The 15404-nt window shown below is 45.3% G+C and overlaps 1 protein-coding gene across 1 annotated transcript in view; it reads right to left on the bottom strand.

The window, feature by feature from the left end:
* Window positions 1–15404, bottom strand: part of MSI1 (musashi RNA binding protein 1) — a 74726-nt gene that overhangs the window by 58225 nt on the left and 1097 nt on the right. The window contains exons 2-3 of the mRNA XM_066199693.1: window positions 9290–9409; window positions 6679–6753 (exon numbers count right to left, since the gene is read on the bottom strand). Coding sequence (XP_066055790.1) covers window positions 6679–6753; window positions 9290–9409 — 195 coding nt within the window. The remainder of the gene's footprint in view (window positions 1–6678; window positions 6754–9289; window positions 9410–15404) is intronic.

Genomic DNA, 15404 nt, shown 5'->3' with positions numbered 1-15404 from the left:
ATGTCCAGAAAGCCGCTAGAAATTTTTGCAGACTTTCTAAGCAGAAACCAAGCAGGAAGCCAAAACGTACGAGTTAGATACAGGGCTAAAACTGGCTGAAAGTCCACAGTGAACATGAGTGTCATATCTAAACTAGCAGGGAAAATTTATCTCTGTGCTGCTGTAAAACAGTCACACTGGAGCTCCCAGCACTGCAGGAACCATTCTGTTTGGGATTCCCCACTTCTTTTCAGTACTACAGAACTAATACCTCCAGCAAAAGCTGAGGGTGACTATAATTGATGAGGGTGCAGCGATCCCTTTCCTTGCAACAGGGACCCCTCACATGCTTCACCTCCATCTCTCCTATTCTTAGCCCTAAAAGTACCATAATATTTTGAGGTATCTAAGTGTGTGCCAAGAGACTGACATTGCCCTTCTGTTTCTGTAGATGCCACCGCTCTCCAAAAATTTTCCTTGGGATAGACAATTGCATATGTGCATTTCTACCCCTTCAGTTTTCCCAATGGCTTCCTCTTTCCATTCCAATACAGCTTTTTCCAATACATTCTGCTTCCGTTGTTCCTCTGCTATGTAAGCAGTTCTCTGTCTATTCTTGCTTTTTTATTTCTCTAGCTCTGCACAGCAGCTACTTGCTAGTTACACAGAATCCCAATAATTTAGGTCAAAAAGCCCAGTGAATCTGATGTGGTTTGTTTCACATAAAAAGAGTGAAATTGAAAACCACCTTATTCTTCTCAACTGAAATGCTGCATCCCTATTAATTCAGGTGTATAAATAACACTCTCTAATGCTGCATCAAGGGCTCTGCTGTGTGATTAAACCCGCCTCCCTGACCTGTAATTAGAAACTTTGGTTTTGAAAGGCAGTTTGCAGAGAGAAAAGGAGAAGGAAAGAAAGAAAGGAACCAGCTCTCAGACCCAACAATTTTGTTCTTAATAAATTATTCAGAGTTTTTGAAAGTTGAGCTGGATTTCCATCTGCTAGCATTAAAGACCCAAAGGGAAGAACTGGCGGATTCTCACAGCAGAACACAACAGTGCAGAGAATGAGGCTGGAAACCAAAACCCAACTGAGAAGTTCACCATGTCCTCTGCCTGTCGCTGCCCAGTTCAGCTGCCTGGACTTCCAGCAGGTCTCAGAGTAATGCACAGTGACCCTCCACCAGAGTGCCACTGAGCTAGTCATCTGCTTCGGACATAACACTAGAAGAAAAGCCCCAAATTTCATTAATGTTTTACAAATGTCAGTGGAATCAGGCAACAAACACACAAAATAGTGACGGTCATGAGTACAGAAACGACACAGAGACCAGATTGCATGGTTGTACACCAGTAATACAGAGCCTTTTCAAGACAAGTAATTTAAAGATAAATTATAAATGACTGAACTGATTTTTCGCTCCAGGGGCAGTCAGACAGTACAGACCATTGTACTATTAGAGATGCTAATCACTGTGAGTTGCAACCCCAAGGTACACCTGCTGTTACAAGGTGAACTTCTCACTTGGAAGTGGGAAGATAGTAAATAGCTTTCTCTCCTGTCGTCATAGTAAAAAAAAATTACTATTTCTTCCATCAAATGTTGACTCACTTTAACATTTAAAAAAAACAACAAACCAAAAACAAAACCAAAAAACCCACCAAGCACAACCCACAGATAAAACATTCAAATTTTTGCAAAGGATGTCAGTAAGCTTTCCTTTTTCCACAAACTGGGGCTAGAACAAGCTTTTGAGCACTGGATAACACAGGTGATGAACCAGCCCTGGGATGAGAGGTCTCTGGCCTTGGGTACTTGGCAGCTGTTTCCAGAGCTCTGCTTGACTTCAGATCAGAGAGATTTTGTGATGAATTCCTCCTCTGGTTACACCTATAATCTTTGTATTGAGGGTGTGACTGACATCAGTTTCAGTCTTTTATGTTTTCAGGCTCAAGTTTGCAAGGCCTCACACCAGGGGAATCAAGAGTCTGATAATTTTCTGCATAACTGTTTTTCTCTAGGAACTTTACCAGGTTGATCCAAAGTTTCAGGGCAGCCTTATGAATTGAGACATCAGGTTTAAAGACACTTAAGTGAGAGCAGGAAAATCTGAGTTTCACATCTCAAAGACCCTTTGGTCAAAATACCAGACCTCACTGAAATATCCAATACTTTATATCTTCTAGTGTGTTTTTTTTTACATGCACAATTTTAACAAAAAGAACAAGCTGAATCTACCAAAAAAATAAATTGTCACTGGTGGAAATGTCTTCATTCCAGTCTGCCTAAATTTGTAAATGTAAAAGGTACAGAGCCATTGGGGACCACAGACTTGGTACGAGGGTGTGGATCCGTGAAACAAAAGAGTCCTTCAAATTCAATAACAACAAGTTTAAGTAATCTTTTGTGTTTGCAGTGTGGTAGAGTCCAAGTTTATCACAGAGCTGCCAGAACATAAATCTGATACAAACTACTTTGGATTAGATAGCACAGCAAAAAGAGCTTTACTAGGGTACTGTGACAAGTTTTATGAACTTTTTAAAGAAACAGGACCTGGAAATACTAGCACTGTTTGTTATTGTCTTGAGGGCTTGAATACTCAGCACCACAAAGGGAAGAAGAAAAAAAGCTAACAAATTCAGAAAAAAAGAGCAATACTTGAAACTCATATTAAGACACACTTGTTTTTTTAACTGGAATTTTATGTCAGTTGTACTTAAAGCTGAGTCCTGTGAATCCAGCATGCTCTGCCTTCCTTGGATGCAATGGGGGTCTCTTCCCCCCATTTTTACAAATCCTCAGTGAGTACCCTCTACGCTTGCCTCTGAGGGTCTCTCTCATCTCTTAACATTGGTATGCAAGTACATAAGCCAAAAGAGCTAAAAAGAACTAGGAATACATCAACTTCCAGGGTGCACCTGTCTCTGCTGGGTACCCTGAGGCACAGGGAGCCCTTGAGATGCACCACATCTGCACCAGCACAGAGGGGAGCAGCCAGGCAGCAGTTCCAGCTCTCTGCAGGGACCACGTTCAGGGTGAGTGACTTATGTGGCTCTCCTTGGAGCTCTGTCCAGCCCTGGACTCCACTCTGGTCTGCTTGAGTTACTAACCAGTTTCTCTGGTTTTCAGAAAGTCACCCACGGCCAGAACCAGTCCACATGGCTTGAAACCTCCTTTCCCATCCGCTGCCATGGCCCCCCTCACTCTCCACAGCCATCAGCAGAGTTGCTCAGGGTGAGGTGGCTGCATGCCCTCTATTCCTCATTTCGTGGGGGCAGTTCACTATCTACAGCCATTCCTTTGAAGACTTTGCTCTCCCATACAGGGATTTGTTCCATAAGCCTCACACCCCCCTGCACAAATGCCTCATATGCCACCTTCCCAAGCTTCTCAGCTCCCCTGGCAATGTCTGGGGCACGTGCATGCCCTCAAGCAGGCTGTTTATGTGTTGCTGTGATCGCAGCATTTTCCTCTTCAGGAATCCCTTATTCTCTCTTACAATAGCATTTTAATGCCCCATCTACCTCCATTCCCTGAGTAAATGGGTTCTCTAAATGTCACCGTCAGGGTTCCTGTGCATGCTTACACTACTGCTCTAGCAGGGCACTCTCAACTCCCCCACTTCAGGCTTTCTTTTTCCTTCTGTCTTCGGATCTCAATTCTCCTCCAGTTCTGCAGAGGTTGAGTACAAGCCCTGCATTTATCTGGTGACAGATCTTTCTGTGAGCTCACATAACTTTTCTAGAGCAATAGACAGAGACGAGATAAAGGTATTGGTATGCGAGAGCTATCGCCCAGTCGCTTCACACCTTCAAGTGCAGGGGTATCTAAATCACTGCTGCTTCACAATTCCTTCTTTTTGATTTCCTAGTATTCCCACAAATTAGTGGTGTTCTCTCTCACAGTAATAATAGAAAGTCGCTGAAATTTTTGTAGTTGATCAGATGAAGCATTTAGAAGTCATCCTATCCCATGAAGTCAGAGAGAAACGATGACCAGATGAGCACACAGCCTCACAAGTTTAGCTTTAGACATAGTGAAAATCAAAGTGAAACTTTCATCATTCAAACATTGAGCTGAATCACAGTGGAATAACGTTCGGTTGGTCTTGGGAAAAAGAGGGTTTATGTGAGGTTTTCTTGGTGACATCCCAAGTGATTTCCAAATCTCAGAATAAAAGGAAAGATGGATCCGATGGTTTGTATCATTCCCAACCTCCAGGCCAAAATAGGGTACTACACTGAAAAATAACTCCCCAAAATCCCCAAACCCAACCAAACTAAACCAAACAAAAGCAACAAACAAACCAAACCAAACCAAAACAGGAGGAATTGTTCAGTGACTCTGAAGAACACCTTCCCTGTTCCTCAGTACAAACGTTTTTCTAGCGTTCAGAATGCAGAGACAGTTCTAAAAATCAAGCTGGGTTTCTGAGCATCAACAGAGATGCCACTTCTACACTGGAGCTTTGAAAATATGATTAAATCCTGAAGCACAATGCTGTGCTCCATGGGACATATCTGACCCACACGCTGCCTTTTCAACTCTCTGCTTTTTCTAAGTCATGTACATTATGAGTGAATAGGAAGAAAACGTGTAAACAAGAACAGAAAAGGTCATTGCGAGTTCATTAATTCTGATCACTTAATAAGCTGTAAATTGAAGTGCATGAATTCCATTCTCTTGAACACCAGGATAAATTTGAAGAATCTCTATTGACTTAATTTACACTGATATGCATTAGAATAGTTTCTGGCACATTCAGAATCAAAATAATTATTACAGTAACATTCAGGACCAGAAAGCACCCAGTTCCCATTTAGTAACTAAATGAGGGACAGACTTACAAAAGTAAAGAATTCACCAATAAAATAAAACAACCCTTCATTGTTTTTAAAGGTGGTGCAGAGGCACGACCCTGCGGGTTGTGAAATTTTGGGCTGCAGGACTGGCCCTAAGAAGCAGAGTGACACTTTTGCACCTAACTAATGAGAACGCTGTGTTGTGCAAAAGAGCTAGTACTGTCCTCTGTGCTCTCCTCTCACAGAAGACAAAGGTGAACTGTATACAAGGAGACAACTGTTTGAATAACTTTGTCAAGCCAATAATCAGAGTGGTACTGATACATTTCAGAGCTTTTTGCTTGCAGGTCCCCTCAGAGGTCATGAGGACTCCAGGAGGATATCTTCCTATGCTAAGACAAACATTGTTTTGGAATTCTTTACTCCGTGGTTAGGATGCTGTCCAAGAAATCTTACACTAGCTTTCTTGGAAAATAAAGCACTTGGCCACTTCTAGGGACTAAAAGGCATCCTCAGTACCTTCCTGAATACCTTAAGTATCTAAAATAATGACAGATAAAAGCATCGTAGTGGGAGAAACAAACTGAGAAAAGTCTAAAAAAAAAAAGTTTAAAATAAATCTCTGGGGCTGTTCGGTTGCAATACCACGAAGTTTCCTCTGTCTTCTGCTGCTGGTGGTTTGTGAGCAAGAAAGTCCCAAGAAGGCAGATCTAAAGCGATGCCCTTGAAACACGCGTCCGTGACTGCCTGGGAATGATCCAGCGACGTGTCCAGCGAGCTCCTCCTGCCGGCTGCTCTCCCGGCGTCGGGGCTCCTGCCGATAGACCGCAATTTTGCTTCGGCTTTTCAGGGAGATGAAGGGAGGCAAAGCCAATGCCACATCTTCCTTATTGTCGTAACAATGATGTCTCTGGTATCACTGCCCACCCCCTCCAGGAGTCTCAGACGCTGTGCTGTGGTCAATGCCAGGAGCTGGGCAGAGCAGCAGCTGCAGAGGACCTTGGGGAGCCTGAGGAGCAAAGGTGAGCAGGGCTGGCAGCGAGCACAGCGGGGACCTCGGGTAAAGGGACACACAGACACAGTGACCAAGCAAGAAGAGCAGAGCAGGTCTGGTGACAGTGACCACACATAGCCAGGAGATCAGTGAGCCCACAGGGATGTGCCAGGAAGTCAAGCCAGGATCAGCCACAGCCAGGTCCACAGTCAGGCACAAACACCCTTACAGCCCACCCCAACTGAGGACTGAGGACAAGGGCAGCTCTGTGCCATGGCTCCCAATGGAACTGGGGAGGCCCCAGCTGGCTTCTCCCAGCTCTTCAGCAGACAGCTCTTCTCACAGCACTCTGATCCCAGATTACATTCCACTGTATCATGACAGACCTCAAACACAGGCAGCCAAACCTGAAGGACAGGGGTAGGAGGCTGCAGAATCAGCTGGTGTACTCTGGGCCCTGTCAACACACTGCCCTGCACAGCCAGGGGAGAACATAAAAATTATTCCAAATGCTGACAAAGGAACCTGGGTACAAATGTGCCACAAAGGTTAGCAGTGTGCAAGGCTGACAATCTGTACTTCAGCTGTTTCAGGATCTGGTGAGGAATTACCTTTGCAGGTCACTGTGTGTGCTCGTGTTTTGCCAGCCTGTTGGGAAATCCTTCTTTCTTGGCCAAAATAAAGGAAACTGCCACTGAGATGTAATGACAAAGCCTTTCCACATTTTTAGCTTATAGCTTAAACCAGAAAAAATGCAAATGTAAAGTAATCCTGGCTTCCCACAAAAAAAGCCACCCACACCATACATTGCTCTGTGACATTTCAGTTGCTCAGCTCTTTGGTCAAACCATGTCCCAAAAGAAGAACACTGACAAGACATACTGGTACCCCATTTCTTACCTCGTCACAGGCGACATCTGCCATGGCTCTGCACTGGCAGGTCTGGTCTGCATCAGTCCAAGCTCCCAACCTTGCCTGCATGGAGAGGTGAAACTTCCTGAGGCCACAAAACCCAAGTGGCAGATAACAACAGTCTTCAAAAAAGGAACTTGCTGAATCAATAAGGGAAGACTAACCCTTTGGAAAAGGGTGTCCGTGATTATCTTATTGAGTTACACCAGGAAAAATCAAAGACGGAGAGGGGAAGGGAAAAAACATGAGGTGAGCATCCCAAAAGTGTTCCCAGCTGCACTGACACTGGTACACTGCTCAGATAAAGCCAGTCTGCCCTGCAGAGTTTATGTGGATACAGTAGAGAGCAATGGTTTACTGAAAAAAGAACATATTTTATCAATATTGATATTAAAACCCTCCAAATTATGTAAAATATTTTTGAAAAAAGCCACATTTATGAAGAGGAACCCATAATTTTGGTGAGGTGGCCAGGGATATATTGTGTCTCCTTCCATATAGAGCACTGAAAGTATACAGGACTGTTACTAAATGTGGCATCTCTGCCAAGTAATTGTACTCTTGTACTTTATATTTCCAGTGCGAAAACTCTGATGAAACATTTTAAACCAAAGCCGTTTCCTTGGAGCTGCCTTTGACCTTCTTTTCCTTCCCTCTCAGCCAAATCTCCCTGCCAGGATGAATTCAGACCTAATGTCTGCTCCTCCCACCAGGCTTTTGGATATGTGACAATATCCTAGTCACTGGGAGCTGTGCCTGCTGGTGTCCATTGTCTTGTGTCCAGTTTGGGAGAGGGCTTTTAAGGAAAAGCCCAGAATTAAATTTATGAAGAGTCCAAAGATTTACAGGAATGACCAACCCTGTAGCTACATCTACCAAAACCTTGTGAGTCCTTAGTAACTAACTCCCAAGGCTCCAGTATAGGAATGGTTCAGGGCCCAAGAAAAAGCTTTTGAAAGTTTAAAAACCAAAACAAATAAACAAAAACCAACTTGAAATGAGGGTCCAGTCTAAAAATACTACAAGCCTGTGCATCAGCTAGAGGTGTGGTAGTGGGACTGCCTAGCAAGCTGCTGTGCAGAGCCTGTTACATTCCCCCCAGGCACCAAAAGGGGTTACACACAGCCCAGACAGAGCTGCTGGCTGTGCCCTGTGGAATGCATCTGTCCCAGCTGTTTGGTGACAGGCACAGCACAGATGTGCAGCCTGAGCCCAGCCAAGGCACTGCACCATGACACTGGGGCTCCAGGACAGTGACAGGACATCCTGAAGGGTGCCAGAAAGGTGCTGCAGGGAATGGAAATGCCAGGTGCCTCGCCCAGGCAAAAGAGGAGTGTGTAGCAAAGTGCAGCTGATGCAAGGCCCTGGATAATTCACCAATGCTGCTGATGGTATGGTCAGATACTACCAGAAGGAAATCACATTATGTGCCTTATTTACAATCCAAATCTGTAAAAACATTATGTGTATCATGTGTCTCACTTTGTGTGCTGTCATCTATACTGCCTGCCCTATATAGTTTTGGTACATGAAGAAATCCATGCTTTGGGAGAAAGTAAAACTGCTTTCTCTGTTAAATGTCCTGCAATCACACCACAAACCAAAAAACCTTTGCAGATATCTATCCAATTCCCACATTGAATCAGTATGTTGCTTGACAAACGTTTCCATTTAAAGACCAAGTACCTGCTACGAATTCAAAACTAGGCTTGAGCCCTTTGTCTACAAACTCTTAACTTTTCTTCTTCAGCCCCCTGTCCCCCCTTCCATCAGTGTTCTGCAATTTGCCAGCCTCCTTTATGTCTCAGTTATGTCTGCACAATGTGAGGCAGGCAGAGCCATGTGCCCACAAACAGAAAAGCTCCTCCAGCTCACAATAACTCAGCAGGCTCCTGCGATTTTCAGAGCCTGCACTACTGTGTGCCCATATCTGCTGTCAAATTACTGCCTGGACACAGGCTCCACAGCTAACCTCAGCCTTACCCCAAACACGAAATCATTTCTGAGCCCTCAGGAACATTCATCTTGTCCTGCAGCTCTTCCTATACAAAGTGGGGTAAACCTGGCTCCTAGGAAATAAAGAACAAGCTTACCCCTCCAAAGATGTGTTATGATTTTATGGCCCCTTTCTGCAACCTACTGAGAGTGGATGTGTTCCATATCATGCATTTAAAACACATCAACACAGATTTGAAGGGTGTACAGTTCTCCTGAGGTTTCTAAAGGAAAATAAAGATGAAAGCCATAAAAAACAACCCTTCACACACAGCAGAGGTTGAGAAGTAAAATTTAAACATAAGTTCATATTTCCCTTTAGTGTAAGTTCTGGCAGTCCCAAGACTGTTCTAACTTTTATCTGCTTGTCATGGCTGTAACATCACAGCAGTGAGGGAAAGCCCTGAGTACATTTACTCCAACCTTAGCTGCCTCCCCTTAAAACCCTTACTTTGCCCTGTTCTGTCTGAGGCTGTGAAAAGACAACGATAATAACAGGAAGCTGCTCCTAGAGCTCCTACAAAGAAGACAGTTATTTTCATGTCCTGCCTCATTGCAAATACCTGTACACAGGAAAGATGACATGCACAGATCACACACAAACCTGTAATCGAGGCAAGTCGGGACGTTATTGACAGTAATTGCTGTTGTCTGTCTCGACCTTCTCCTCGAGGTGTCTTCACCTCCCATTACAATGTCACAACTGAAGGAGTTCCCCGGTGGTCTGCAAAGAAGCAAAACAGCAAATGGCAACAGAGAGCTGACATTGTTTATGTAACATTAAAATTAATTCTAGATCAACAATTCAGAGAAAGTAACATTGCATAAAAGTAGACTAAAAGAGATTTCACTGACAGAGAGTGCTAACAGTGCTTTTTGTATATATAAAGCATTCTGTACCCCAAATCCTCAAGATGCTACAGAAAAAGAGAAATCACTACCTTTCTTCAGTGCTTTGCAGAAAAAGTGAGGCATAGGCATTCATAGGGCTTTGCAGAGGAACTGAAAATTTACCACCAGAATGAAGAACAGAATCCAGGCCTTTTAATCCATTAGTCACTTATGTGCGTTATTTTAAAGCAGCTCTTGGATTTACTCATTTTAGTGTAGGTTGGGTAAAAAGCAGTACTAAAGCAGAAATATACATGTGTTCTACATCTTAAACCAAGACTTTCCTCCTGGAATGGCAATAAGGATACCCTGCAGGCCAAGTTTTTCTATGCAGCCATAGAACCTTCATCCTCTTGAGTGTGCTGGTAGCCAGGATAACCCCCAATCCATATTCTACACCCTGTGCATGCTGCAGGAGGGAAAGACAACAAAGGCTGTGACAGAACTCCATCAGGGAAGTCCTTTTGGGCTCCATTTCCTTCAGCTCATAAAAGGAACAGCCTGGACCCACATGCTGGGCTCTGCTAAGGCTGCTCCAAGCTGCAGCTCTTCATTTGCAAAAGAAATGACCCATTAATTTCCCTCTGACCTCGGCAGATACTTCAGACTGCTGACCTCATCTGCCGATGGCTCCCCCCACTATGAGGCAGCATCCTCAAACAGGTGCTCCCAGACAAACCCCTCCACCTTCCTAGGCAAGCTGAACTAGGAGCTCCAAGAATCCTCAATCAAGGCTCCCAGGAGGCTATTTGTGCATGGGCTGGGAATGTTCAGCCCTCAATGCATTGATTTCCTGTTCAGAAAAGCAGAGGCCATATATGAAAAGAAGGAGGAGATACAGATGAGAAGGTGTAAATTTTGTCAAGTGGAGTTAAAACACGTAAATGCACACTCTCATGCTTGTATGAGTATGCACTTGACAACACAGATTTCTTCCCTGCAACTACTGACAGCTATGCCTCTGTCAGTGTGGTGGCTGCAGCAGGTCCTGAAGTCCCTCTAGACAACTCAGTGACTTGTGACTGGGAGTTCCCACCTCTGCAGTAGATTTCCAGACTCAGCTTTCTGACCAGAGATGAAAGGTGACAATGTTACTTCAGCAGAGGAATCCCTGTGCTTGTATTGCAACCCAGGAAAAAGACACATCTCTTCAGACTCACCCATTTACCTTGGCATTCACAGCCTTATTACCAAGAGTATCACAATACATACTGACTTTTGTTCCTAACAGCCCCATTCCAGAGAGATTACTCCATTCCACAGCTAAGGATACAAAGGCATTCGGTGGCTGAACCGGGAATTCAGTGCTCGTTTCAAGTTCAAATTCAGAGTCCCGCTCACTGGACTAATCTCTGGACACCGTTTTTCTGCTTGGCAGAGAAGTGTGAGTTTTCAGGTCTGAAAGAATACCGAGGTCCTCAGATGAGGTCACAGATATATGCATCACAGACGACTATCTTTGTCAATAAAAGTAGCATAAAAACCAAGCAAGATAGGTCAGCTCTTCCGCTGGCCTCCAAAGAACACCCAATTATTGGTGAGCATAACCATCTTTAATAAGTAAGCTGTTTTGGAAGCTGAACTGTTTGTTCCGAGTGCCACACAGACAGCTCTTGCTACTGGCAGAAGAGGCCTGTGAATCAGAGCCCGAAGTCTGATGCAAGAGAAATTTGGGCGTCTCAGGCTGATTTCCCCAGCAGAGAACAACCCTATTAGTTTGAGAAAGTCCCCTGCCTGCTTTCTCTCTGAGTAATTAAGAGTGAAATCCTCCTCTCAGTGACCCCAATGCTCTCAGCCTAGGCTGATTTACACATGAAAGGAACCCTCGGAGGGGCTTTCTCTCTTTCACATTCAGAACCAGGCAGGACCTATAAATAAAACCTTTCTGAAAACAGGAGCTTTCAAAAAGGTCTGTGTATGTGCACAAACGTGTATGAGAGAAAGGGAATGGCTGTGCGCACTCGAGGATGTGTGTTTGCATGCGTATGTGAGGCGTGGGTGAGAAGAAAATGCATTCACACAGCAGCCCTCATGCAAACCAGTGCGCTCAGAACAGCATCTGCAGGGACGCGGGAGCGTGCACAGGTGCTGGGGGCACTTACAGCAGCCAGAGGGCACGTCCAGGCTGGTTTCCAGCTCGCACAATTCCGGGGGGTCACCCCAGTCAGCTGAGTCATTCTAGAGTTACACGTGGAAAACGAGAGCGGATTCAGACCCAATTGTGCGTATGAGGCCAAGCTGCACTTTCCCTCCACAAAGCAGGAAAGTACTTGCAGGACAAACACCACTGGTTTACACTGCTCGGGCTTTAACGTGGGAGGTGACACAGAATCAGGGCTCAGGGCGTCTGTTCCTGCGGTTTTGACAGAAGATGAGATTTTTAAACGGTCACATCTTCTCAGCTGTCCGGGAGTGAGTAATGTTGCATTTTCCAGGGCTGTCATTGCTCAAAAGTAAATTTTAGTTTTCTGGAACATTAAACCCCTCCAAGTTTGAAAAACAAACAGCGAGACAGATGACCTGAAAATGAATGTAAGGAAATCCAAAGGACTGTACCTTTACAGTAGTTATAAACCCAAAAAAGCCCAGATATGCATCTGAACTGTCCCTCCCCCACTGTCCTGTTCATCCATGTGGCTACGAAGTCAGGCCATGATACCTCCCCTTCCATGAGACCTACGGAGGACCCCACATAACTTCCAGGAAACTTGGCAGTTAGTGTGACCCTGCCCTAATACAAAACAGGTGACACGCAGCTCGGAGCCAAGCCAGGACACACCACAGCGTTTCACAAAGCAGGTTCTGCTCTGTGGGTCTCTGCCCCTGTAAGAGGTGGCTTCTTACAACCTGGCTACAACGTGATAATTTCAGAACTGCAAAATATCCTAATCCACTACTCCTGACCAGCTGAATCATTTGCTTTACTGAATCTGTGCCTGTGCCATATGCCAATGCCAGCAATCGGGATGTAGGTGTGTTAGAACCACTGCAGCTGCTCCAGTGCTTGGGGGAGACTCCAGGGTGTGAGAGGGGCAGGAGGTGCTGCACCCTGCGCCCTTCTGACTCCGTCACTGCTAATCGCAGCTCTTGGATCTCTCCCCCCTGCCCCCAATTCTTATGCGAACATTTAGAAGAAGCAGGCAGAAAAAACAGGCACAAAACAGGAGACATAAAGAGTGCAAAGCCTCACAGGAGCGCACAAAGCACAAAATGTCTCTTCTGCTCGTTCAAAAGACTCTTCCCAGCTCCTTGCACTAGGCAGAAGTGTGTGAGCAGGGATTCAGAGCTCCCCTCCCACTGAGCTCGCAGCTAAAGCCCTCCCCCAGTTCCCAGGGTCTTCAAATGAAGATTTGCATAGCAGTTCCAGATCATTCCCGAGAGAAGGGACAATGGCTCTCTCAACGCCCTCTTCCCCCCATCCCTCCCTCCCAAAGCTGATAAAGCCCTGGTGAAAAGGGGAACAAAGGATTTACAGATGTCAGAATATTGATTTCTGCCGTTCCAGGACTACAGGGAGAAGATGAAGAAAACTTTTGCCCACGGAAACTCTGTGAAGTTTGAGACACAGACGCTATCTCTGCAGCACCAACTCCGCGTTTGTTAAGGCAGTATCTGATAGAGGCAATATTGCTATTCGAGAGGGATGAGCAGGGGCCTGAAAACGCGAAAAAACGCACGGGGATGAGATTACAGCCTGCAATCCCCGAGAAGGCATTTGTTGTTCGCAGAGCTGGTGAGCGCAGAGGCAGCTCCAGCGAAAGCAGTTTGCCACCCGGCGGGCCGGGCCGGCATTGCTCCGGGCGCCGGCCGTGCCTCCCTGCCGCTCCCCGCGCCTCTCGCTGCGGCCCTGCCCTCTCCCTGCCACCCGCCCCTGCGGCCGCCTGAAGGAACACAAAGGAAGGTGAAAGACGAGTCTTTGGCCAGTGGCCTTTGATTCAGAAATCAGAGCGGAATGGAGGTTCTCAAAACTCACTAAATTTAGGGCAGTTACCTGAAAGCCAAAGCTTTCTGCTCCCACAGTGCACAGTCCGTGTAACCCCGAACTTGCTTTTGCACTACCAACATCCCTTTTCACTGTGGTGCATCAACTCTCCTGAACTCCGGGTGTACCGGCTCGCTGCAATCGGTCAAATGGTGCTGAACAGAGCAGCGACACGATCCAAAGTGTCACATGTCACTGCTGCAGCCCAGCAGGAGCCTGGAGCTGGGCAGCCAAGTGAGGTTACAGGAGTTGTGACCTCCCCCTGTCCCACCACCCTGAAACAGCGTCACTTTCTCTCAGTGACTGGCTACTACCACTTTACAGACATACATAGATATATATTTCCTTTCCCCTCCCTTTTCAGAGCTAACACTGTAGCATTTCTGCACTCAGAAAGTTCCTGGGATGCTGGATCTTCTGTAAAAATGTACCTGTGAAAGTCCTCAAAATGCTGGATTTAGGTCTGGATTTTTAAAGGTGATACGGTATTTTCTAAATCAAGCTCTAGGCCTTCAGATAGGTCAGCTGGGGGAAAACCCACCTGAAACCCTTTCTGCAAGGCACAGCAGTGAGTACAAGAGGGGGTTCCCATGCCATGGGCCAATAATTCAGGCAGAGCTGCAGAGCCAGAGCTGACTGTTCCCTCATTTTCCACACACCTCTGTAAAAACACGTGTTGTCAGGAGGACTGCGATCATCACAGTGATAACAACCATCACATATTGTAGAGTTAAACACATTTCATACAACCACATCAAAACATTATTCACAATACCCTTAAATATCTAGGTTTCTTTCGATAGCTGCCTGTCTTCCCTCAGCTAAAATAAATTATTCTTATGGAACCTTTTGTGTCTCCCACAGCAGCCACTCCTAATTTACATCTGAAGATGTGAATCAGACACTAGACTCCTGATGGAGTCTGTGATGATCATACAGAGATTAATCACAGCTCTAGGGATGATGAAGACTAAGACAGACCCATTTCAAATCAGTGTAACTCAGGTTCACGACAGACTCAAACCCCATTTTCAGTTGCTCTCCACAAGCCCTTTGGAGGCACGTGGGTGAGACAAGGTGCACTTGGGGCAGCTGTGCCAAGACCTGCCACTACTGCCTCCTCCAAAGAGCATTTTCCAGACTCAGAGGAGCAAAGGTGGCAGGGAGAACTCGGGAGGAGCAAACCTTGGCTGCTCTCACCTCCTGCTGAGCACTTGCATGTTGTTTTTTGAGGCTGCAGCAGCACAGCTCACAAATCTGTTTTATTTTTGAGAGAATTTTTCCCCATCCTAGACAGATGTTTGCTTGTTTTACTGGTTCTTTGTTTCCTCTCATTCATAAACATTAGTGTCTGTGGCTTACTTAAATTCCTTTTTGCTACAAACAAGAGTAGTTTTGTTTATGTAGCTCCTGCTACAAATTTGCTTTAGGATACAGAACTTAATCCTAGTTTCATCACTGAAATATTGTACCAAACAATTCTCAGATCTTCTGGTTTTCCCCCAGACAAACCACATGCAAATTCATTTTAAATTAAAACTCTGTTAGACATCTCATAAGCCTGAATCCAAAGAATGAAGGTGTAGAAAGGCAAAATCGACTTCCAAAGTGGATTTAGGTGTGTGCACGTGGCGAGCCCCAGTGGTTTGAGGGGTGTTCTGTACAAAATACATCATGTCCATGATGGCAGAACACTTCTGCAGGTACACACTGCACCACCTGGGAATAACTTCTCTCGGTGTGGAAGCAAAGCTGTCCTTAAAATTATTTATTAAATAAAATAATACAAAAGCAAAATACTGGAAGAGGTATTTGTAATTTAAAAAAAAATAAGAGAAGAACAAAG

The sequence above is a fragment of the Chamaea fasciata genome, unplaced genomic scaffold, assembly GCF_029207755.1.
Source record: "Chamaea fasciata isolate MVZ Bird 193981 ecotype frontalis unplaced genomic scaffold, bChaFas1.0.hap1 SCAF_18, whole genome shotgun sequence".
Classification (NCBI taxonomy): domain Eukaryota; kingdom Metazoa; phylum Chordata; class Aves; order Passeriformes; family Sylviidae; genus Chamaea; species Chamaea fasciata.
Note: the sequence above shows the minus strand (reverse complement) of the source record. Positions and strands in the feature narration are given on the sequence as shown.